At 38.0% G+C, this 27093-nt stretch overlaps 1 protein-coding gene across 2 annotated transcripts in view; it reads right to left on the bottom strand.

The window, feature by feature from the left end:
- Positions 1-8728: 8728 nt before the first annotated feature.
- The window catches only part of cdh4 (cadherin 4, type 1, R-cadherin (retinal)), a 258635-nt gene continuing 240270 nt past the window's right edge, over positions 8729-27093 (bottom strand). The window contains exons 10-17 of one of the 2 annotated variants that reach the window (XM_089125292.1): positions 22367-22552; positions 20420-20673; positions 18607-18749; positions 15367-15603; positions 14864-15097; positions 14020-14159; positions 13708-13872; positions 8729-11284 (exon numbers count right to left, since the gene is read on the bottom strand). In XM_089125292.1, coding sequence (XP_088981418.1) covers positions 11078-11284; positions 13708-13872; positions 14020-14159; positions 14864-15097; positions 15367-15603; positions 18607-18749; positions 20420-20673; positions 22367-22552 — 1566 coding nt within the window. In that variant the 3' untranslated portion in view covers positions 8729-11077. The remainder of the gene's footprint in view (positions 11285-13707; positions 13873-14019; positions 14160-14863; positions 15098-15366; positions 15604-18606; positions 18750-20419; positions 20674-22366; positions 22553-27093) is intronic. The other variant, XM_089125293.1, reaches the window with a different exon arrangement.

Below are 27093 nucleotides of genomic sequence, written 5' to 3'. Positions count from 1 at the left end.
GTGGCTTTAAGTACTATGTACTTACATTGAACAATAAGTAATGTATTATTGTGTTTCTGTTGTATTGTAAAACACTTTTGCTGCTATTGAGGTGTGATCTGGGTAAGGTAAGGGACAGGTGTGGTGGTATGGGTATGTTTAAGAGTAGGTTAAGGTGTAAGGGGAGGGTCAACTGTGTAATTACAAATGTAATTACATAAATTAATTATAGCTGTAATTACATGCTGGAATTTTAAAATGTAAGTACAATGTAAAAACATGTATGTACACAATAAGTCCATTGTATCAAATGATTAATTTCAATATAATTACATAGTACTTAAAGCCACTTAATATAAAGTGGGACCAAGATTTTTAGTTGTCCTGCCAAATTATTTATAGGCAGGACACTGGAAAAATGTGGCAATTAGATGTTTTAACGGACTGTAAAACAAAGGCAGAACACTGTCTGATAAGAAGCATAGAATAGAATACTGGCACAGTAACTTCATATTGACGCACGGCTAAACAAAGTCAGAGTACCGTAACTGAATTTGAGCGTTCCAAAACAAGCCAAAGAGCGGTAACTGCTGTTATGGTGTTCTGCCTTAGTTTCTCATGGGCTTTTGGAAGTTACTGTTAAAGCTGCAGTCCGTAGTTTTTTTTGGGTGATCCAAAAGAAAATTGAGCAAATATTACACAGTCTCATAACGTCAGTTACATGACGATCCTGGGACGTCATACAACTGACGCTTTACCTTTAACGTCAGTTAGGTGACGACTGGGGTGGGGTTAGGATCCGATGACGTCATCTAACCGATGTTAAAGGGTACCTTGAAACGGCGGATGTTGAGGTATGGTCAAAAGATGAGACTGCGCTGGCAAATACATGACCAGCCAGTGTTCAAAACTATCTGCTTGCCTTAACTTGATTCAAAATGGTAAGCTTGCAATAATGTTTTTGATTTTGCGGAAAAAAATTCGAGCATGTATTTGGGTCATTACAACACATCTGTACACACAAAGAAGAGTCTCTGCTAGTAGGCTACTTTGCTTGTGAGGATGCCTGTGGTGGAGATTTATAGCCTTTTCTTACAGCGCTTGATATAATTAAACATATCAATTTGATGGCAGATTCAAAAAGGCTCAAACAAACAATCAATAGTGACAACAGATTCACCCGCTGTAAAATGCAAAAGACAGAAAAAAAGAGACTGCAACAGGACCCATGCGAAAACAAGAAATGTAGTCACGCAATTATGCTGGACATTAACAATTTGAGAACAAAGTAATTTTCACGGTTTTACATGATATAATAACCGATTGTTAGATTTAACCAGCGCGAGTTACTGCAATGATTTTTTTCCCTTATAGTTGGTCAGAACCAGAACAAATGTGAATGTTACTTGTTCAGATGACATTTTTCAGTGAAAATTATTATGTTGGTCATACTTCCAAAAACAATAATTTGTGATTCTGAATGACAGTATCCACACCGGCGCGGTGACTGACAGCCACTCTCCTCAAACATTGTGTTCATCCGTGCTGTGCCATGTCGAAGTACAACTCATATAAAGTTGTTAATTCTGCAAATGACTGCAATTACAGATTTGAATATCTGAAGGTTTAGCTCAAAATACTTCACAGATCATTTATTATACCATGTTGTAAATGCCCATTTTTGAGTAAAAGGAAAAACATGTTGTTTTCGTTATGTGTCTTTAAAGGCAAATGAGCCCCGCTTTCAAAAAAAGAGCCTACAGCTTGTGACTGTGCAAACTAAGATGACATCTGTATGAATGGTCATCACCATCTTTGACAAAATGGCTTGATACTAAATACAGTTAAGATTTCCACTTCCTGCAACAGCAAAGCATTCCCATAAAAAAGGGACCTCCTCCATGTTTGACCATAGACAGTTTTTTTTTTTTTTTTTTTTTTTTGCACCAGACATATCACTGATCTTTGGGTCCAGGAAGTTCCAGTTTCATTCAAACATTCTTCCAAACTCCGCAGGTCTATCTAAATGAATTTCAACATATTCAAGTGAACCTTTTATGTTCTTCTTGTTTAAGAGTGGGATTCGGTAAGATGTCCCAACATGCATTGCAATATACTCTGCATTGCAAATGTTTTTTCATCCTTTCATCAGTTCGTCTTGTAAGTCCTTGGCAGTAAATTGAGGGTTTTTATCAGTGGCTCTGATCAAAAATGTTATTCCCCTGAATGATATTGTGCTTTTTTCAAAACCATTAAAAGTTTTCTGGTACAACAAATTTTTAACTTATGAATAATGCTGCCAGCTGTGTCCCTGGGAACTTTGCTTTAGAAATCTTCGTGCAGCTATAGACTTTGTAATGTAATAAAACAATGTGTTCTCTAAAGCTTTAGATAAAGTTCCTTCGACTTGACCATATTTGTTACTTAACACATGCATGGTCTAAATGTATATGTGTAACAGCACAAGCTAATTTAGTGTTTTAACACAATTTTGTACCATACCATATACATAAGTGAATTAAAGGGGTTATCGGATACTTCATGTAAAGTTTGTAAAATTCTTTGGTTGAAATTCCTCAAGGGTTGCGCAAAACAACACCCTTTTTACTTCCTCAAAAACAGCTCTGTTCACAGTGACCCGTTACAGTGCAAGTCTCTTTAAATGATAATGAACAACTGCTCACCCCACCCCTCTCTTACATGGCGGGTGTCGACAAGACTGCCTTGGTGGACAGTATACAAATGGCTGAGGGAAATATGCTAATACGGAACGGTCAAGGGGGTAATCTATCAGCCAGAACTGAAGCTTCCCTTTGGGGCCGCCATTGTAGTAAAACATCATTGTATTCATTGTCAATGCAGTGCAGCAGCTAGCAGACCTAGAGCAGGCTGTCCTGCGTGCTCATAGGCTGCCCTGCAGGAACTGCAGCAGCCTACCACTGAGCCCGACGTGACATCATGTCCATTGAAGGGTGCTCGCGCCTTCACAGTGTCATAGCCTGCCAGGATGGGCGTGGCTTAGCATATATAACAACGCATTCTCACCCCAAGGCGTCACCTTTGACCATGCTTCAATATTTGACATTTTAGGCGCCCTTTAGCGTCACTTACATGATGCGATCATTCGGCGTCATCTAACTGACGCTAAAGGAAAGCATCTGTTAGAGGACGCGGTTAGGTTTAGGTGTGGGGTGGGGGTAGGGTACACGCGATCCTAGGGCGTCATCTAACTGACGCTAAAGGGCGCCTAAAGCGTCAGATATTGAAGCATGTCCAAATGCTTCCCAAGGCGTCAGTTAGGTGACGCCTTGGGAGTGAGAATGGGCTGTATATAAGCAGGGCTTGGAGGCTGTTTCTCTGGTTTTCATCGACTGAAGCAAAATCACTCGTGGTGCGAGCACGGCAGGTTATGCAATACTCGTTCCCTTTTAGAGAGAACCAAGGTTACGTTAGGTAACTGATACATTCTCTTACAAGAGGTTTGCTCGCTTAGCTTATGCTACGGGAACCCTTTGGCCAGCACTTGTGCATAAGCACTCATAGGAAATGAGAGGCGCCGCTGGCCTGTATAAGCATATAGCACATACCCATTAGTGCAGCTCAACCAGAAGAGCTAGGACACATGAGAGTAGCCTGCGCACGATCATTTCTGGACAGAACAAATCTCACTTAAACTGACAGAATTTTGTCTGCAGAGCGGGAACTTCTAGGTTATAAAACCTTCCAAAGGTGGATGGGGAGGACCAGCCCGCCGCCACACATGTTGTGAATAGAAATTCCACTGGACCAAGCCCACAATGAGCCCATGTCTCCAGGTACCTGAAAGGGGCGGAGCGTGCAGTGTAAACCCTCAGCGCCGTGACTGGGCAGAGAAGAGTAACACTATCGGATTAACACTATTTCACTATCGGATGATAGCAGAGCCGATAGAGAAATGACCTGCGCTCTGTAAGGAGTGCCAAATCACTTTTGGAACATAGTCGTGTCTAGTTTTGAGAATGACTTTCCCCCACACGTTTAACTGATGCCTGAGCTGTCAGAAAAATGGTTTTGATTGACGGGTAACTCCACAGTTTAACTCCACACAATCTAGTGGTTCAAAGGGAAAAGCTTTCAGGGCCTTGAGGACCAACGAAAGTTCCCTCATAGGAACCGACGGGGAGCGCGGAGGGTTCATCCATCAGACTCCTCTAAGGAAGCGGATGACAAGCTCGTTTTTCCCCAGTGACCAGCCTTGCATCGGCTCTGCAAATTCTGGCGTCACATGGCGGTCTCAGTCGCTGAGCGGGGCTCTGAACGAGCCGCAGGAAGTTCAAGGCATATTGAAAAAGATGCTCACTGCTCTTTTAGACAGTAAGTTTTGCAAGAAAGGATACGTTGCCTGATAGCATAGCTCACACGGATGGCTGAAGGTGGCGAAGACCGCCGGCTTTTTCAGGCGCTATCCTAAGCTGGCTTGTCACTTTCTCGACGGCGGCTTCTCTCTAGATCCAGCGATGCGTAGAGCTTCACTGAAGAGATGAAAATCAGAGAAACAGCCTCCGAACCCTGCTTATATTTGCTAAGCCACACCCATACTGGTGGGCTAGCACGCTAGACACACTGCGTTGACAATGAATACAAAATTAAGGATAATTTTTTTGCTTCAATATCTCAAAAATATGGATCTTTCCTGTAGCGTAAGCTAACTAAGCTAACTGTAATACGAGAGAACCTCTCGTAAGAGAACCTCACAGGCAATTGGGGGAGGTATAAAGTCAAGAGAGAAGCCCATAGAGAGTTATAAATTTGCTCCTGCTGCTAGCTCATGCTCACGCTCGCCGTCTCTGCAATATTCGGAAGGGAAAGATTTGGATTCCTCTTGGCACAGCTACTAGAAGATGTACAATTGTCAGACAACTTATTCACGACACTTCTACGTCATCGAGCTCAGTTTGAGGCTTCGCTGTATGCTCGACCATCAGGAAGTGAGTGCTTCTAAATGGCTTCACTTTGCTATGGGGTCGCTGTGTCCATTTCTTTAACTGTCTATGGGAACAGTCATTGGCGGAGCATGAGCAATATTATAATTAATATTGCATATTAGGCCCCGTCCAACACTACTGCGTTTTCGTTTAAAAACGGAGAATTAAAACGAAAACGATCTCCGTCCACACTAGCGTTTTACCTGCGTATTAGAATTTATCTCCGTCCACACTAAAACGACTGAAAACGTGGATCACGTGACCATTCACCAACACTGGGCATGCGCGCGCCGGTGTAAACAGTGGTTGGCGAATCAGGGAAAGATACGTCATGACTGATGACACCCAATCTTAGAGCCGAGCGTGAGCCTCTGCGTCATCGTTTGTAAACTCCTCCGTTTTGTCTCGTCCACACTAAAACGCCCTCCGGAGATTCAAAACGCAGCTGCAGCGTTTCTAAACTTCTCCGTTTTAGGTCTTCGTTTTTCCCGTTTTAGTGTGGACGGGAGGTGCAAACGTAGCAAAAGGTCTCCGTTTTTAAACGAAAACGCAGTAGTGTGGACGGGGCCTTAGAAACATGTTGTGAGAATGCCAGCCCCCTTAAGCAATAAAATCCATCTCTTACAGATACAGGTCAGGTGTTACATTTTCTCAATAAACATTTCTGTAGATCTTTTTAGTTTTGTCAGTTTTCCTACTGTTCTTCACCTGATTAATATGTTTCCCAGATGACATCATTTTGTTTTATGAAGACTTCACCCAAGTTCCCCTCCCCTGATTCTTGAAACTCTGCAGACTTGTTGTAGGCCATTGTTTTCTACTGCATTTGATGTCAAATCGCTCACCTCCCTGCAAAAACACAAAATATACTAAATGTAATTCACCAGACTCAGCAAAATTACATTATTGAAATAGAACAGTATGACACTTTCCAGTTGAAATGTGTGTGTTTAACAACAGAATCCAGATCCACAGAGATTGTATGTTTGGCCATGGCCAATTATTTGTATCTCTTGAGACACGCCCACTGTGGGAGAACCAACTTTAGCATCCCAGAGGAATTTCAGAGTTCTGCTAATGCTGCGTTTTGACTTCGGTATGGATCGTCACGTTGCTGAATCAGGATTTAAACATCACCCTAGTGACTAGTTCCATATCAGTGTTATGCTAGCAAAACAGTTACCAGATGCCAAATATAACTGGGTAATGATAAATTGTCTAAAACAATAATTTAGTGTCCAAAAGTGACATGCTGTCTTCATTGTTAATGAAATACTACAATCTACTTCACAGTATATGTACTTGTAATGCTGAATGATGGTTTAGTGAAAATGACGGCCATTACAGCTGACATTGACAAATAAACTGCAAGGCGTCTTTGTATTCCATTTATTTACATTGCTGAAACACGTTCTGGTGTTGACTCGCATCTCACAATAGAATAGCCATGTCAGCAAATCCACAAAGTGATTGTATTTTCAGGATACTCTCAGCACTTACCTGTAAACATTCAATTAAGACACCCCATTCAGTAATGTATGCGCAGGCACATGCACACTGTCCAAATCATTTTCAAATTGATTTGTTCTCGTTCACGGCATTGGGAATCTAGGCCTTTGAGTAAATGAAAAAATATGTTTAAGTGTATTTGAAAGGGCAAACATTATTAATAACATACACAACTTTGGCCGCAAGCCACCTGTTAAGTTTGTATTTGGGAGAGAACAATCCATCAGTGCCTTACTATATTTTCCTGCCGCCGTGGCCCAGCTGCCTGAAAACTGACTACATGAAGGAACTTCACTTAGCTTAATTTAAACACTTTTATTTAAGAATAGGAGCTATTATCAAACGATTTTTTCACCCAAGAATGAAAATTCAGTCTCATGTCATCCCAAAACTTGCAGGTCTGTAATTCTTACATGGAACACAAAATAAGAGTTTTTTCTCCTTTTGTAGTTACAAATGAATAAGGAAAAAATAAATAAATCAAAATACCAGACCATTCGTTTATAAATCAGCTCTCTAACCTTGATTGTGATAGGTCAGTCGCGGTATTCAGAAGTTAGATAGTTCCACCAATCTCTCTTCATATTTATTTACTTTTATTATTGATCAGAGCACATTTCCTAATATGTCATGGAGTTCATGACAATGCCGAATATGGCTAAATAACTGAAAACGGCCAATAGGCCTACAGTATGTACTGGTTCACCATTATTTCAAAAAGGTACGCAGTGTATGTTCTTGCTAAATTGCTCCCAAATGTAAGATTGCTATATCATAAATAGTCAAATAAGTACCCCTTAGTTCTATACAGTATAAATCATTTTTTTTAAATTTTCCTGGTTGTTACCTCTTTATTCCCCAAACGTACAATATTGTTCCCTTATATTGTAAGTGCGTTATAGGTACACTATAATTACCGAAGGTTACACAGTAAAACCGCTTTAATTACACAGTACTTTGTCTCTCGTCTCATACCACAAATTCACACTCTCATTTTATACAAACGCAACTAGCGCCATCTTTCATCTGTTATCGAAAATGACCTTAATGGACTATAGTATTAATATTATTGTAATATTATTTAAGTATTTTAAGGGTTACTGCTATAAGGCCTTTGTATTTGTACACTGTTATGGTATATTTTAGGTTGATATTATTTTATTTTACCTCAACACTGGCTCTTAGTTAGTAGTTGCTTTAGCCCTATTTTAGTCCATTCAATTGTACAAAACATGACTTAAACATAAGTCTGTACATTACATTAGTACATTATCATCATAGTCATAGGTATTCACCGTCTTCCTCCAAACATCTTGTATGGTCTCTCCTCCTTTTACTTTTGCTCCCCCTTTTCCTCTTTTACCACCCCTTCTTGGATATAATGACACCCGCTCTTACAGTTCTGCTCTTTCTTCATCCCTCTCTCTTCTCGTCTGTGGGTAATTAGCAGTGTTCTGCTTGATGAGATTAAAGCAAGGGATTAATCAGAGCCCTAATTGATAGACACGGCCGCAGAGAGTTCCAATCCCCTACAGCTCTCACTCTCTCTGGTGTCTCTGCTCACTCTCTCTCTGTGTGCTGACTTATTGAAAACGCAAAGAGATACTCATACACAATTTCGCTACACGAAGAGTAGATAAAACAGAACATATTCATCATTAGTATGCAATGCGTAACCAAGAAGCAGAGAGAGAGAGAAAGAGAGGGAGGCTGCGAGCTGGAGTTGTACTGATTGAAACAAATGGAAGAGCGCTGATAATCTGTCAGTATGTATCTGTCTTTAAAATGGGCAAGAGGTTAATAAATGACATCAGAACCAAAATAGCGGTGGCATGTGCTAATGCACATGCTGTCAAGGCTGAGTCCAAACCAAACAGTTCTTCCCTTCATTTTATTGACACTTTCACTCAACTATAAATATAAGGGCAGTCAAGTTAGTGTTCATTTAATTACATAAAGTTTAAAAATGTGTCATTCGCTGACTTCTAAAAGTTAACATTGTTAACGCGACAAAAATGTGGCGCTCATAACAAAAGATGCTTCAAAAAACAAGATGTGACGCAACAGACAAAAGATGTCTGATGTGTATTAACATAAGCAATAAAAAAAAATATGTGGATGGACTACTAAACAACATCCTGAGTGGACGGAAATGTACCTCATTCAGATGGACAGGCGTTACAAGGTGGATTGTAAGGTGATAGGTTCATGATATGAAATATACTGTATATATATATATATATATATATATATATATATATATATATATATATATATATATATATATAAATATTAACCGTTATCCTCATTTTTAAGAGAATTCACTCTTACAACATTTTTAATCTCTTTTGTAATTTCCTAAATTGTAATGCTCTTTAGCTCTTTAGCCCTCCCAGAGAATCGTCATTAGTGGTGGCCTTATGTTTTAATTATGCCATGTGCCCTTTGAGTACATTGACCTTTCACTGGGTCATGGGAAAGAAATCCATGGCTCATTTAAATACATGTAAAAAGGCTGGGAACCTTTCTATCATATAGTGTTGTCATCACTAGACTGAGTGGTTCATTATTAATGCTTCTGAAGGCAAATGTGTAGGAGGAGCAGTCATCCAAAGTTATGTTAAGTCAATGTTAATTTAATGGTAATGCATGGAAATCCAGAAGTTCGAATGATTATCATGCTGCCATTTTAAAATGGCCTGATTTTGTGGCTTAATCAGAAATCCCATACTCGATATATCAGCACAATTAAATTGTCACTTAATTGTGTTAAGCAATGCTCACTCATGCCCAGAAAATATAATGACAAGCAGCAGAAAAACACAAGGAAGAATGAGGGAGAAGAAAAGAGACATGAATCTACAAGTATTATGGACAGGACAGAGACTGAGATTTTGTCATGTTTTTTTTTTTATATATATATAAAACTGTGTTTGTTTATTCTCTAAAGCACATCCAATATCTGAGATGAATGGAAAGAGAAATCAGTTACACTGAATGGTGGAGCAGGCATGATTGTAAGCTTCTCTGCAATGCAGGTTTAGACCCTTATCCAGGGACAGAACGTACGAGACAGACTTTCTTAAGCAAGATAAGACAAAAACTGAATGCTGCTGCATTTCTCATAGCCAAAGAATTGAACGGAAAACCTAAGTAAAAAATACAAAAGACAAACATATAAAAAGAGAATTTAAAAATCCTACAGGATATAGACAAACACTGTCAGATTCACACAGAAAAACCAAACAGGCCCAGATACACCCATTGAGCCCAACTCTGAGCATGAAGAGCAGCAAATGTTTCAAATAATACTTAAAAAAAAGTATTTTACAGCATTTTAAACATTTTTGAATCTTTTTTTATTTTTAATATTTTTTTTCAGATTATATTTATTCCGTATGGTGTATATTCTTTGCCAACTACTTTTCACATTCTGACCACAGAGGAACAAGTGCGAGAGATTTGAGACATTGTTTTGAAAGAAGTCATGCACATATAATATTTGAATCAACTTATAAAGTTAGAAAAGGGGAATGTTCAAGACAAAAAAGAAGGTTTCTTCTGATGCAATCCTTTTAGAGTCGGGTTTTTTCAGCCATCTCTTTTAGTCTCACTGTCTGGCAACTTGTCATGCCTAAATTACCTTTACAAATCGGAAACGCAACACAAAATCGTACAAGGCAGGCAAGAGTATGAGCTAAAAGGCATTCTCCAGTAATATTTTTTCTTCTTTTAAAATGAAGACCTTGTTTTTTACACAACCATTATACAACATAACATTATATGGTTGTGGTCGGTCAAGTTTTAAAAAAGAAAACATAACAAAAAAAAAATTGGATTTGTGAAATTGGATGGGCGTGGTACTTCATACGCTCCAATTTCTCATCAGGGGAGAATGACATTTCTTAAGGGGAAATGAGTCCTGTGTTTATCAACAAAAGTTTTGACAACATTTTTTGTTTCCTTTGTTTTTTTTCCCCACATAGTAGTCAAAGAGGTGTTGTGCACCGTTAAAGCAGGGATGAAAGGAAAGCAAAAGGTAGTCGAGAGGAGCAGACCGGAACGAGGGAGTGTGTGCCCAACAGAAAAAACTTTTCAAAATGGCAACCGACCCTGAGATTGCAGGAGTCCGATACAAAACACACCACAAAAGGCACTTTATCAACAACAGTGCTTCTGTTCTACTGAAATTCAAGTTGAGAGAAAAAAGTGTGTGTGGAACTCTCTTTAGTGATAAAGCGAAGGGGAAAAAAACAAGAGCGCACTCGTGTTTTTTTTTTTTCTATTCCCGCACGCTGAGAGTTAGCCATCCCCATCGCAACTCGATTCCATCTTGAGCCTCTAGGTGGTCCGAGAGGAATGACAAAACAACACTGAAGAAACCACAACGCGGAATATTGTAAAAAAGCCGTAAAATACTTGTGGATTGCAGCAAAGGTCCAGAGCAGGCTGCAGGGCAATATCCTCCCCTCTCAATGCCTCCGTAGCGTGCAGAGGAACTTTAGTTGAGAGAGAATCAGCCCACGTCAGAGGCTTGGCGTACGGCTTCTCGATAAAACATCCAAGAAGCCAATTGTCCCTCCTGGCCCTCTCCGATCCCCTCCGTGTTCCTCTCGTTTCCGACTTCAGTCCTCTCCCCCTCCCCCGTAGAGGTCCGCCAGCTTTTTGAAGCGAGGACCCCAGTCATTGAGGTAGTCGTAGTCCTGTTCCCCAGAGCTGGAGGAGTCCAGGGAGCTAACGGATCCCGCTGTGGAGCCGCTACCCTCGTAGTCAAACACCAGCAGGGAGTCGTAGGGGGGAGCGGTGGGGTCATTATCTGCCGCGCGCAGACCCTGATATGAACATGAGACAAGGTTGGTGGATCGGATGCATACAAAACACTCTAAAAGCCACTGCTGTAAAGTGCTTAAAGGGGTCACATCAGGAGGAATCAAATTTATCTTGATCATTTGAGATGAAAGACCTTGATGCACAATGAAAACACTGGAACTTCCTCTGTAAAATATGACTCATTTTTGGTTCTTTCCCACATAAGGCTAAGATGTCTATCCACATTATTTGTCAATGACGGTTCAGAAACTTTGTTCATGTTGTACTTATTGACTAAAACTATTAAAAATTGTTTTAGGAAATCGGTATAAAACTGATATATATATATATATATATATATATATATATATCAGACACTATATATATATATATATATATATATATATATATATATATATATATATTAGAGCCCGACCGATAAAGTATTTTGAAGGCCGATACCGATACAAATATTTGTTGGTTTTAGAATCCGATATTCCGATATATCGGCCGATATTTTTAAATTAATTTTTTTCAGAAACGCGCAACAAAACATTAACAGTAACTGCCAATACCGATAGTTTGGAAAATGCCTAATATTGGCCGATAATATCGGTCTGGCTCTAATATATATATATATATATATATATATATATATATATTAAAATGTAAGTACTAAAATTTGTAAAAGTACATTAAAAGAAATTAAAGCTAAATGTAAAAAAACTAATAAAAATGACTAAGGCACATAACAAAATGACTAAAACTGTACAATTTTAATTATTAGTAAAAAAGCTATTTCGAAATACTATAGTATATAAGTAATACTTAAATAACACTGTCCCAGTCATGGTGAGGAAAAATGGGATAGATTACACCAAATGTATAGATTTTTGTCAATCCTTGGGCTGTTTATTCTGCTGTATCACCTGCAACTCTGCATATCTTAAAAAGGCCACAAGGTTGGGAAAGAGTAGCTCAAGCTTATTTTTAACAGGATTGATCATTTTAAATCACACTTTATACACTACCTTTCAGCACATAATTTATAACATTTACTTCTCTGAAGCCCACTTACAAACTTAGGCTTTTTTTTTTTTTTTTTTGTGGCAGACTGAATCATTTAGTTTCCCTCTTTGTTCAAAAGACGTTTTTTAAAGGGCTAATGAAGTGCCTTGATACACGCAGCATTATTCAATGTGTTGACAATTTCCACTGAAACAGGAAGACAGGGTGGGACATATTGAAAAGCTCCTCCCCGTTTAGTTCATATCACAGCTCGGTAAAGCCATATTTGACAACTTAAGACAGCTGTCTAATAGATTCCCCATTTAGATTTAACTGTTACTAAAGCAAAACAGAGAATATAATCATACTGCGGATGATTAGTTTGAAAAGTGTGTCATTTATGTTGGTGGATGGCATGGGTGTAATGTCTTCTACTTGTCAGTTTCTAATGCAGAGTCAGACTCCATATTGCTTTAAAATATAGCATTACGTGCAGAATTCAAAAGGGTCCAATACGTTTTCTGGTGTGTGGCGACTTGAGCCAGTGATCCGCTCTGTGCTATCGTGTCTCTGGACCGGAGCAGACTGAATGCACCTTGCAGCAGTTAGTGTGACACTAAGGTGAAATCAGACTTCATCATACACTCCATTTGAAAGCATATTTACACTGTCTGAATCGTTCCCTATCCAATATAGTCCTGTATGTGCTATTCACCATATTGAAAATAGTATATAACTGATTTCAGCCGCAGCTTCAACGTCTAGAGAGCATTTGATTGGAGAGAAAATCTGATGAGAAACTGAAGTGCAGTCATAAGTTACACTTAATTTTAAGGTGCTACATTGTACTCAAGTAAGTGCTGAGTAATATTAAAAAGCATGAACTTAACATCAAGTTAGGGTTTGGTTTAGGGTTAGTTACTTGTGATTATGCCTAATTTACTTAAACTATGTCACCTTAAAATAAAGGGTTACAATACTGAGTGATGCCATTAAAATCGTCTATCCATATTGGCGAAGTGAGAGACTTGAAGTTTTGCATGCTTATAGCTTCTAAATGTGAATGTTGTCATTGTATTGGAGCACACCAGCTTATAGATAACCTTAAAGCTAACATATTCATACTAAAAGCCAAAAGCCAAAAAACAAACAAACAAACAAACAAACAAACAAAAAACAACATTTTGATTTAATAGGGACTTTAAAGGCTCAACAAACAAATCATTGGTTCTAAAGGTCAGATGGAAGATTCAAATTTGATGAAAAACAAATTCTAATAATTTTACCACAAAAAACTAAGATTATATGTGGACCTCAAGGAAGAAACCGGTTATGACCCCTTTGAATTAATATGTATTTCCTATGCCCCTCTGAAGGTATTATTCAAACCTAAGGCCTAACTAGATTATCGTCATGATAAAAAACAGAGGAAGCATACGTCAATGATGAACTCCCCGATGTCCCCTGGGTGTGGTACCGTTGGCCGAACAGGGTACTGAGATTCTAGGATAACGGGTCTCTCGTCCACTCTCCGCACACCTGCAGGCTTGCTCATTATGTGATCTAGAGACTCGGGCTGCTGCAGCTGACTCAGGTCATAGTCCTGTAACAGAAATAAAAATATACCAGCGCAAGTCTCAAACAAGGTCAGCAATGCTCTTGCAACAGACAAAGAAGCAGGAAACTAGTGAAAATTGAAAAACAGCCTTGACTCGTCAATCAATAAAAGCGCAATCTGTGTGACATTTACCTGATCTTCCTCTCCTCCTCCCTCTTCATCATACTTCAGAATATTATCTCTGACGTCATCCTCAGGGTCGATCAATAAGGGTTTCGTCTGACGCTCCTTCTCCCTTCGTTTCACCCACACCACAAAGAACAGAACCATACCTAAAAAAAACCACGCACACATACAGGAGCATCATGCACCTATTTTCTAATTTTGAAGGGGCATCAGTGGCAGTCTAGACTTATTTGATGCACTAGGCAAGATAAGACATGACCAAAGAAAACAAAACTATTTCTAATTATATATGTTACAGCATCATATCGTTCAAACGTTTGGGGTCAGTAGATTTTTAAGTAGTCTCAAGTCTATTTACAGTAAAAATATTACTGTGACAATTATTTTTTACAATTCAAAATAACTGTCAGGGGTCATTACTCCTGTCTTTTCCCCCCAGGATTTCTTGATGAATAGAAAATTTGAAAAAATAGAAATAATATGAATATCATTATAAATGTCTGACTGTCACTTTTGTTTTGATGTATCACAGTGTAATGCATCCTATCTGAATAATATTAATTTAAAGTTTTTTTTATTTATTTTTTATTTACTGACCCCAAACAATTTTAAAAACAGTGTGCATGTATATAAAATAAAATATAAGCTGGGAGGTTCATATAGCTGAGAATAATGCTTACTGACAGTTAAATTAAATTTAATAATCAAACATTAAATGACAGATTGAAAGGTTATTAATCACAATTTACTGATGTTGTGAAGATTTGGTTTTGTTGCATTCTCTGATTGAATTATCCATCCATTTATAAATCAAACCATCATTCCATCCCCTGATCCATCCATCACTTACTGAGCAGTATAATGATACAGATGAGGATGGTGATAATAGCCCCAGTTCCCAGCCCGGCCACAGTCACCGCCCCGATCACAGTACAGTCTCCGTTTTCATCACAGGGACACACCTTCACCTTCAACACAGAGGTGTTGGACAGTGGAGGGTTGCCGGAGTCCGTAACTAAAATGGGCACTCTGTACATGCCCGCCTCCAGGTACGGGATCCGCAGTTTCAACTGGGCATAATTCCCTAGATGGAGATAGGAAATGAAATCCAAAATTAAACATTTGGCTTTTATACTGTCACTGTATTAAGGCCAAAGTCAAATATTAGAAAATGATATTTTTTTCTATCTGCTATTAATGTTAGATGTATTAACCTGAAGAGAAACATTTTCAATTCAATTTATACATTTTCTCAGCTTTATTAACACATAAATAGGAGTTCAAAATGGCCCGTTGAAGTGTTAAAAGCCTTGAAATACTTTGAATTTGTAATTTGTGAAATCCATGTCTAACCATTCAGGCGTGAAATGGTCCAGTTACGGCGCACAGAAGAGGGGTAAGAGGGCAGCTCAAATACATATGGACCAGCGTTGGGTTCTGAATCTAAATCCGTGGCTGTGATGTTGACCGGATAGCCATGTCGTGACCTCTCGCAAACCAGGGCCTCCTGAGGATCTAGGACAGGAACGTTGTCGTTCACATCAATCAAATAAATCTGGAGAGTCCCGGTTCCTGTGGCAGGAGGGGAACCTATGAGACAGAAAGAGGATAACGATAGACAAGGGGTTATGGTCATAAACTTTATGTATTTGTCCTGAAAACTCTCAGTTGTGTCAGATGATAACTGCACATAAATATTTCACAAAGCTGTTTTCTCTTTAATAGAGCTGGGCTCTCTCGGAGGACAGATATGTGTAATAACTTTGCCTGAAGAAACAGACATATCTGCTCCCTATGGCTGTGAGTGAATCAAAGACAAAACGTAGCATATCGAGGCCTGATATATACATACCGGCTTCTCACAACACAATCTCCCATCACGGACGAGAGGCATTTGTGGAAAACACTGATGTATCATTCTCAAAGCTCTAAATGAGTAACAGGCTACATATTATAAAGATTGATTCTGTCAACTCCATCAACCCTGGACATCTGTATCAGCTGCTAGACAAAACGACAGTCCCCAAAGACATATTGATTTAGGCCAATATGCCTTTGTTCAGATAGGATGCCTGACAAGGCCTGCCCCTACAGACACCTTTGAAAACTTCTGGGAAAAACACACCAAGACAGGCAGATAGACTGGTCGATTTCCTAATCATACCAACCTCCCCTGAAGTTTTCTGAGCTTGTGAAGCAATAATCTGGTAAGCAATTTTAGTTTTTTCATTTCATAGAATTTGACTAAAAATAAACATGCCAATAAACCATGATAAAAACTCTACATTTGTTGAGGATGTAGAACATCTGCAAAGTTACAAAGCTCAGTTTCCCACAAAAAAATATGTATTCTATCTAACAGAGAAAACTGATCTATGGAAACTGGTCCATATATTAGTTCCACAAACGTCTACGTCACGATGTGAAATATTACCATAATGCCCGCCAAAAGGCATACACAAAGAAAGAAACTTGTCTCAAGCACACCTGATGCAACCAACCAAGGGCTTCATTAGTTTCAACAGATGTACTTGAGCTAGAACACATGAAATATCTGAATTGGCTAGGTTTTTGTTGAGTCACATTTGACTGCATGTTAGAAATATGGCCAAAAGAAATGTGTCAAAATAATGGTACAAAAAGTTAAGAGAAGATATCATTGCCCTTCACAAACAAGGAACAGGACACAAAAAGATAGCAAAGGCCCTAAATTAGTGCTAGGTGGTTTGACCAAAAATCTATATCAAGGTCTTTTTTTCAAAATTATGATGGTTTTCAAGTGTTTTTTTCAAGCATTATCAGGTGTTCAAAGCATTTTCTACTGGTTGAGAGAGTAATTACTGCAGTAAATTGACGTAGGATGGTCTATTTTACTGTAATAAGTGAATATTGTAGAATAATTCCAGACTAGCAATACAGGTTTGCATGGCCCTGATGTTTACAAATAAGAGCCAGTCATCATGATTCTAATGGAATCAGAATGCAAAGACAATTGCAGTCAAAATATAGAACTTTTACTGTGCAATTTTCACTTTTTTATTTTATGTTTTTTATAAAAACCAATACAATACAAAAAGTAGAAAAAACGTCCAAACAACAGCAACTAACCACAATCTCACAATCTCTCTGCAACCCAACCAGTTTGACTAAGGCTGTCGAGCCTCACTGTCTTCATAGGTGCAGTGGCAACGGTTCCATATAACATACTGTACTACCTTCCTCAAAACACAATATCTGCCCAAATACCAATCCTCATTCACGCAATACACACAGGAAGGTAATAATGTAATAACATAATAACAATTATAACAATATTGATTGATTATTAATATTTCATAGAGCTAATTCGCTACATACATTTGTGTGTTTTGATGATTAGGGTGACGGTATCAACCTTGAAAAGATTCGATCAGCAATCTTTTCAAGGTTGATACAGTCACCCTAATTCCTCGTTCAATCAAAACCCTAATTTTTATGCCAAAAATGGTTTTATGAACATATTGCATCCTAATTTAAATGTTGTTATTTTTATAAATTGTTATTTTATAAATGGTGCAATTTTTTTAAGATGTTAGTATAGCTATTTTCTGATTCAAAACAATAGATTGACTGTACTTTAATTCAACTATTAGCTACTTTAATTCATACTATTAGCTTTCACAGTACTTTGACAAGTTAGTTTCCTCAACACAGGTGTGAGAACCCCTCATCCTCAAAAACCATGAACAAAACTATATAAGGTAAAACAAATTACCTAGATTACATTAAATACAGCTTCACTTGCTACACAACATGACATCATGACTTTTGCGTAAACATACACGCCACTTTCAAGTCAAGCGGCGTGTTAGATACGCATTTTGAGCTGTATGTACACGCCGTTAAATGTCCAAGCGAAACGAAGCAAAATGTAGATCTACATCTGGGGAGCGATGTTTTTTTTCTTCCTAGGATGGTAGGGGAAGACTTATAAATGCATAAATGCCAGTGACGGGTAAGTTTAAGGATGGGGTTAGGGTAGGTTATATATTTATACAGTAATGTAACGTTAAGTCAACGACGTTCATAAACATGCTAAAAAGCGATTATGTGTGTTGATAGCACGGCAAAAATGTAAATATGAATTGGCATGTCATACACACGCCATTTCATGAGATCAGTCTGCTCTACAAGATAAACATGGTTTGATATCCTAATTGTACCAACTCACCCTGAAGTTTTCTGAGGGTGTGAAGCAACTATTTGTGTTCTAAATCTGGCAATCTAGTCTCTCCATTTGAGAAAGTTTGTGCAAAAATGGACAAGCAAAGCAACTGTGATTGGACAGCAGCTTTGTTGGAACACTTTCTTGGTTGAATAGAGCATGAGAATGAAATCCAATAAGAATAGAAAAATGCCCCAGTGCTGATAGGTTATGAATCGATAGGCTGTGAAAAGCTTTTTTGCTCTGTGGGACAAATGAAGTTCAAGCTAACCAACCTTTCTCCAAGCTGACCTACCCAATCGTTCAAATCCATTTTTTTCTTTTCTACACAGCACCTTTAATGCATCGACACTCAATTTTTTTTTTTTCAAACTTTCCAAATTTCTTACCGTTATCCACGGCCAAAAAGGTTGCTTCATATACATTCTTCTTCATATACGGCGACTCACGATCCAGCACTGCCATGGTGGTGATCTTTCCATTGGTCCTGTTGATTTTCAGCCAGTTGGCTGGATCCGACAGTTTGGAGTACCTGAAGGCCAAAAGCATTTGTTCATCAGATTACTCTGGATAAAAATCCATAAGCATCCGCAAGACGCAGTATAGAGCTCAACGTTCAATCATAATTTATGCTGTAACAGTATGGCTGAGGGTAATAATGTAGAACTTTGAGATCATCAATCCATTTAAATGCCGTTAAAATCATATTTAGCCTGTTATGAGGATATAGCATGTGGATTATTAAGATATGTCCCTCATTCAGTCGCAGCATGGGCTCTGTTCTGATCAATGGATCTGCTCAGAGAAATGTGGAAACATTTACACTCAATCAAATCACGGATGTGACACATAATCTTTCTTCTATATATATTATTGGGCAATTTATCAGGCTTCTTCTCAATTAATTGAAAACACTGAAGTTAAAAACACTAACAGTCTATTTATCTGCCAGACCTGTTCCCAAAATTGCTAAGAACTAAATTGCTAACTTTATATATAGCTATACAGCTAATTTTGCTAATAATCAAGCCCATACTTAATCTTTTAGTTGTTTGCTTATCAGGGGCTGTTGTTTGCTTATTTGAGCCTATAACATTGATAGATTCAGAGAGCGAGAGCGCCACAGTGTGGACTGTATTGATTGGACTGTTCCTCGCACACAGTGATCTATGGAGCAAGTCCAGTGAAGGTCCCCCGAGTGTGTGAGTGAATGTGCATGGAGGCAAACTTTGGATCAATACTTCAAGCTGGCATCTTGCCCGCACACTTTTGAGTCATGGAAAAAAAAGAGAAATCAAGAGAGATCAAGCGTGAACGACTGATAGAGTGAGAGAGAGGGAGAGACACAATAGAAGCAGCAGTGTGGGGAATGGTTCGGCTCATTACTCAATGACCTTTCACCCTGTTGCTTGGCAACCCAGGCACAACCAAGGGACTAGAACAGGAGAGAGTCAATTAAAAGCATTTAGCTGCTCCCAAGGGTGTTAATGGTGCGAACGATATGTGCTACATCACTTGACATACAGCACAGTATGGAAATTGCATGTACTTCTGATGTTTGCTCACGAAGTCCGGGCTGACCTGCACCTGAGAGTGATGGATTTGTTTTAAGCCTGGTTGCTATAAAATGGCTCTTAAACTCACCAGTCAAATAAAGTGCTCATGGATTAATGGACATTTTAAAACTTAAAGCATGACTCGGCAGAAAATTGAAAAGTGAACAGAGTGGGTGGAATATACTAGACTTTATGTGGCGGACACGTTGGGTTGATTTGCTGTTCGTGTGTGTCACTCATGAGTGCTTTATTTAAATCATCAATAAACATCAATCATTCAAGAAGACTCTGAAACTCTGAAAGCATTGAAGTAACAGTATTGTTTTTTTTTTTTATGAAGCATGTAAAGATTTGAAATGTCAGAACAAAAATAAGCTTTCAGTGACTGGAAATTCACATTTTTTATAATATACATGTTCAATATTTGTTTTGTGGGCCTTAAATGTTTTGAACTGCAACAAAGAACAAAATAAGCTGAATTTTCTAAAAGATTTTTCCTTTTTTTTTCATCTCAGACATACTTTGACCAATGTGTGTGTTTGAGCGAGGAAGAACATACATGATTGACATTTACGGTCACTCAGAAAGATTGACATCCTGAGTTTCAATCAGACAGACAACAGCACTTCCTGTCATTCCTCTCTACCTGATAGTCTGCTGGATGAAGCGGTCTGGATCCAGTGCAGCGAAAGTAGCGAGGGTGGTGTCAGCAGGCACTCCCTCTTCAAAGCGGATGACTTTAGGATTGGACGGGAACACAGGGGCCTCGTTGACATCCAGCACTGTGATCGTAACACTAGCAGAGGAGGAGGGCGAGGAGGCGATCCCACTGGCCAGGTGAGCTTGATTCGAGACCACCACCATCAGCATGAAGGCTCCGTTCCTCTCATAGTCGACTGGCTGCACATATGCACACAGACACAAAGGTTTTTTAAGCCTTCGATGAACTTGGTTGTGCTACAACAACGTGAAGGTGATTTTAGATCTGGTAACATAAGCATGGAGCTTTTTTGTTAGAGGAACCACGATTCCATTAAACCATTAATTGAAACTGCAAAAACCATTTCCCCTAAAAGACATTCAACTCTTCACTCTCAGGCTGAATGGCCTGAAAGAGACTCCAGAAGTGTTAGAAGAGGAACAGAAAGTGGCTCAGTATGAGTTAAAAGATGAAGTAAACCCTGGAGTAAAGGTTAGGAGTTGACAAGTGTGAAAGGATCAGCTTTTTCATGGATAGTGTGGTGTGCCGAACCACAAAGAGGCTGAAATACAGGTCTAAGTACCAGTATACCAAGGGCTTCTATTACTCTCTGTTGCACACACGCATAACACACCATGGCCAAAGAAAAGTAAATGGCCAAAAAAAGTATGAAAGTATGCATACACAAAGGTTATGAAGTTACACATAACTGACTCATTAATATATATATATATATATATATATATATGAAGAGTTCATATGCAAAAGCCTCTAAGTGCCATTTGAAATTTTCTTCTAGAATGATAATTTTTATCAACCTTGTATATTTAAGTTCAGTGATTTCACTTAAATGGCAATGATAATTACCTATTAATTGTTATTTAAGTGAAATTACTGAACTTAAATATACAAGTTTGATAAAAATCATCATTAAAGAAGAAAATTTCAAATGGCACGTAGATGCTTTTGCATCTGAACTCTTCATATATATATATATATATATATATATATATATATAATATTTATTTATTTATTTTTATCTGGGAGCTATTCACCTGTGTTGGGTTCAAAATCCTTCTTGCATTATGTATGCTTTTTCCTGGTCCATCATTTCACTCAGTATGGTTTAACACATTCAGAAATAATGTGTCAAGTATTCATTGTAATAGTGGCAAATAATTAATTTCAATGAATAATTGAGACACCTTAGTTTCTAGCAGTATAAATTATCATTTTTATGATTCCTTAAATGGAATAGGTTTTAATTAGACATGCACCAATATTAAATTTCCAATATAGATTTTTCAGAATGATATTGGCCGATGCCGTTCGAGATCTTATTTGGTACACTATAATATTGGTTGCAATTAACAACATGGTTTCATAATCACTTTTTCATAAACAAATTTATTCAAACATGCAATTATAAATAACAGTAAATAAGCTCCTCTAGTGTTTTTTTTTTTGTTTGTTTTTTTTGACATCGGGTGACTTTTCTGAGGTAAATGCAATGCATTGTTCACAAGCAATTTATTGACATCTTTCCAGTTGAAAATGGCCAATATTGAAAATAATAGCTTTTATTGGCCAATACATAGGTACATCTCTAGTTTTAATGAAGATTTTAGTCATATGAAATGGCAATTTGAGTTAGGAAACATTCAAGCAATAATCTTTTAGTAGAAATGTTGCAATTTTTAAAAACTAATTCCAGGTAAAGCTATTCCATGTCTGAAGAATCAGTGATGGGACAGAGGACAGATAGTGGATGAGAAGATTTCACACATGACAGATTTAAATGTTTGAGTATGCAGAGTTTGAGAACAAATCAAAAGATCAGCAGCCTGAGAACCAAGAATAATGTTTACAATGTAACCAACAAGACACACCCACCTTAACCACTATGACCCTGCCGTCGTTGGTGATCTCATCAGTGCGTATGGCAAAATGGCCCATTGGATCTCCTCCAGTAATCCTATAGACGGCATTCCAGTTGGGTGTATGAGGCTGATCCTTGTCTCTGACAGTCAAATTGGCCACGACCACACCCACAGCATTCTCTGGGACCTCTCCAAGGAACTAAGAGGAAGTGACGACATAAATAAAATCAGACACTCGAGTTCTACATTTGCATTTATTCATTTAGCTGTCCCTTTTATCCAAAGCGACTTACAATTGCTATATTTGTCAGAGGTCGCACGCCTTTGGAGTAACTAGGGGTTAAGGCACAATGGTGATGGTACATGCATGGGTTATTAGGGAAAAAATAATTAAGGTTTTTACTTTTTAGGGGGTGGCTTCAGAGTGTCACAATATAGTTCAAGTTAGCATTACAGACAGTGTTAGGGCTAAATTTTAAATCGTGTTTGTTACACGAGGCTCTTATAAGAATACCACACACTCTACTAGCTATACCAACAGCCCAAGGTGCAAATGTGCGGCAGGCTGTAGCACACAAACACAAGCTCATTACAGCTCAGTAATCTGCAGTTTAAAGGGGTTATGAAGTGTGTCTGCCAGATGCTGTTTACTGTAATGGCATCACCATGCAGCAAAGACTACAGCCAAATACACACTGCTACATGCTCAGTTGAGACCAGTGCTTCACTGGAGGCTAACTGTAGCTTCCCAAGATACAGGCTATTTATAATTTAAACTGAGGTCAGGCTCCTCGAAGAGAAGCCAGTTTCTTGAAAAAGTAGGTAGCTACACTTAAAGCTACCAACAAAAGCTGTAAACAAGCAAACTACTACTTAGCTATGAGTAATAGTAGCACAGAAACAAAAGCTACTGTACTAGCAATGGACTAATTAGCTATTCTTAGCTAAGTATTTAGCAAACAAATTTGCTAGCTACAGTACAACTATGCTAACAATGAATACTAGCTATTACATCATTTGCCTATTTGAAAAGTAGTTTGCTACTAGTGTCCCAGCTCTTGATATACAATCATTGATGAACAACATCTTTTAATGAGAAAGAAAAATGAGAGAGAAAAAAAAAAACTACACAAGGGCGGATTAGAACCTGGAAGATGAGTTTATTCACTGTTGTGAAGAATAGATGTAAGAATAAAACTATCCCATTCGACACACACACACCTGTCCCACACACCTTTTAAAACAAAGTTACTGTGTACATCTACCAAAATAACAATAATTTTACACCATATGAAACTAATAAACATCAATAACAGTTTGAACAGGGATTCAAAAGGAACTGTTCAACTGAATTCTTCAAAAAATAATGTTATGAGAGCATGTCTGATTATTTCCTGAGTTTGCTCAATTATAAATGTTACTCACCGGTAAAAGTAGCTCATTAAATGTTGTGAAATTTCAGAAAAATATTTGATTAATTTCAGCACTACATTTACTTAGCAACTCCCTACCACTGGCAAAGACGCTTCAGATACTTAAAAAAAAAATGTTTATTTTCATGGTTTATTAGTTCAAATCGTATAGGAGAGCATGATAGAGAGACAGCGACAGAGCGAGTAATATCTACTGGCTGTTGTGATGAAAACATCACAGGGCCGTCCAGCCTCTCCGGCTGCACGCTGTCTGGGATGCACAGCTGCATTTACTGATAAGCAGAAAAACACTCTGTTGAGATCAAACAAATGTGATGTGTCCCTTCCAGGACGGGGTGCAAGAGACCAGTAGAGGACAGGACAGTAGGCGACATGATTGAGTGACTGATTGATCAGTGCAAAATCAGAGTCCGCTTTCTCTTTAGACTGCTGCTTCCAGTTTGATAAAAAAATAAAAAAATTCCTCTGGAGGCTAGTTCAATCATTTTCAAGAGTTTCAAATCACATGTATGTGTGTGTGCAGACAGAAAGAAGAGGGAAGGAATGTGATAATTGTTTATGATTTGTGGATTACTGTGGGGGGAAGTAATTTAGAGGATAGGCAAAGAAAAAAAAGAGGAAATTTTCCCTTCATTTTCCCTCTTTTTTTCCCACACCCTTGGTGTTTTAGAACCAAAGGCAACATTTGAGCAACATTCTCTTTAAATATATGTAAATTCATTAAAAATGTAGGATCATCTCATATGCACCATATTAGATGCAGTAGTTTGATGTTGACAAGTGACAGAAATTAATTAGAATAATGGATATACGTCTTTCATCAGTATTCAGAGCATTTCAAGCCAGGCAAGTGCGTTGGAAGAGTTAAAGATATTCATTACTAGTAACACTATCCATATTTAATGACAGACTTGTCCAATCTTCTTCTTCTTTTTTTTTTTTTTTAAATCTCACTTCAGTCAAAAGTTTGCATTTGAATTTTTGTAAACAGCTCTGTCTTGAAAAAAAAAAAAAGTTATTTGGTTTGTGGAATATTTTTATTTATTTATACTCATTTAAATAAATTATTATTACAAAAGCCCCAAAGCACATTTTGCTGAGTTTATTAAGATACAGAAATATTGATACAAAAAAAATATATTGATATACAAAACAGAAATATTCATGCTTATGCTAAGAGGAACTTGTGAAAAAATAAACAAAAACTCTAGCACTCAGCAATAAATAAATAAATAGAGAAAAAATACAATATTAGGATCTATGGTGAGATTTAGAGAGTATACAAATAGAGACTAGAGAGAAACAAAAACCTCTACACTGAGCCATGATGAAAAAACAGAGACGTGATTTTATGGGGTCCTGAGGAAAATAAGATACCATGCCATCACAGAACACAAACATTAATGCCTCACAATGACAATAAAGCCTGTGGTAAATTTATATTTGTGGCAATGAACTCTCAGGTCCACTGTCTTCATCATATTCTTCTAAACCACCACTACCACCTTCATCATCATAATAATTGTCATTTCAGTCATTTTGTGGTGCTTCAAAACAGTGATTGATCAGTTGCACGTATCTTAAAACGGGGTACTATGTTGCTTTACTCTTGAGAACCGACGGCTCTTTCCATACTCATGTGGTTTTAACATGAATAAAACATACGGCTGTTTTCAAATTGGAAGCGATATATCTGCTAGGTTTACACCCCCTCAAGCAATTTCGCTTAATTAGCTTGCTTACGTTCGTGAGGGTCTCCTACAGCAAGATGTATACTGCTTCATGCCCCTGTCAAATACAAGTAATCACAGAACATTTCTACCATAATCAGTCTGAAGAGAGAGAGAGAGAGAGAGTGAGATAGGATGGATGAAAAACAAAACAAATTTGTTCTAGCACATAACTTATGAATTCAGCTTGAAAGATGGTGAGTATGTGCTGTAGAGTTCTGCTTTATCTGTCGCAAACATGCAATTGAAAGAAGCACAAGACCAATTCCACAGCCCAAAGCCATAAAGTGGAGATGCAAAGTTGATTCCGATGTTCATATTCTCAGCTTTAAAGCTTTATTTTAATAAAATGTTTGTCTCTTTTTAACTCTGAAAGGATTTCAATGAATTTCAGACACAAGAAAAACAATTTACTGTGTACGCTCCAATGTCAAGGTGTTTGATAGTTTTGCTCTTTCTCTTTCTTCCCAGTGTACCATTTCCAAAAAAACAAAAAAAAACAAAACACAGATTCAGCAAGTCTCTCACAAATCGCTGACTGAATCAACAAATACAAGTGTCAGGTCGTGCGAGCCTGTCGTAAACCAGTTGTGGGTAATTTTCTCTCGGCTCAGTGATATGTGACACAAGGGTTTTTTTATTGGGAGCGAGAGCATGTGCTGAGTGTGGGACTTAATTGCTGGTGTCATCTAGGTTAACTTGCTCTGTTAGGACCTGTCATACGGATCGAGCTAAGACAAGACAACCCGACCGCTGGAGTTGTGATTCAGCTGCACTGTATAATTATGGACACCACAATGGACAAGGATGCTATAGAGCTCAAGCCTGCGTGGAGGAAAAAAAAAAAAGAAAAACTTTGGAAACTTGACAATTTCAGAAAGTATCAAGAGTAATCAAGTGGGTGGATGAGCGATGCGTTCATTTGATTTTAGTCTTGCTTTCAATTTCGCTCTGTTTTCCCTTCACTGTTCGTTCAGACAGAGTTTAATGCACGGATGAGAAATTCTTAGTGTGTATTACTTTGGGGAGGTGTCAAGAAAAGATGAATGAAGCTCTGTCCTGCGTCTCTCCCTCCCAACTCTCTATCTCTGGACCGTAAGCGTCGCTAGACTCTATTTTAAATCTGCGATTAACTAAGCTGTCAGCACCCTTAAAAATCTGTGATTGTGTGATCTCTCTTCACGTTACTTGAAAACAGCAGCTATCTGAAGTTGTTTGCTGTGAATCCTCATTAAATAACTTTAAAGTTTGTTATATTAAGTATTATCCTCTTTCTAAAAAAACTTTTTTGAACTTCTTGGATTTAGAAAGGGGTAGAAAGCATAGCAACTGAATAAACACAAGTTAATTGCAACTTTTTTTCTCGCAATTCAGAATTTTTTCCTCAGAATTACACGACATTAAGTCGCATTATGAAGTCAGAATTGTGATTGTGAGTGTACTGTATATCTCGCAATTTTGACTTTCTCACAAGTGCAAGTTAGAAACTATACTATTGAGGAAAAATACTTTTTTCTTAATTCTTTTTTTTTTCTCAGACTTGCTCACAATTCTGAATTGTCAATATCTTTTTAAAT

This window comes from Pimephales promelas, chromosome 21 (genome assembly GCF_988280905.1).
Source record: "Pimephales promelas chromosome 21, fPimPro1.hap1.1, whole genome shotgun sequence".
NCBI classification, from domain to species: Eukaryota; Metazoa; Chordata; class Actinopteri; order Cypriniformes; family Leuciscidae; genus Pimephales; species Pimephales promelas.
The sequence above is the reverse complement of the archived record's forward strand: the minus strand, read 5'-3'. Positions and strand labels throughout refer to the sequence as shown.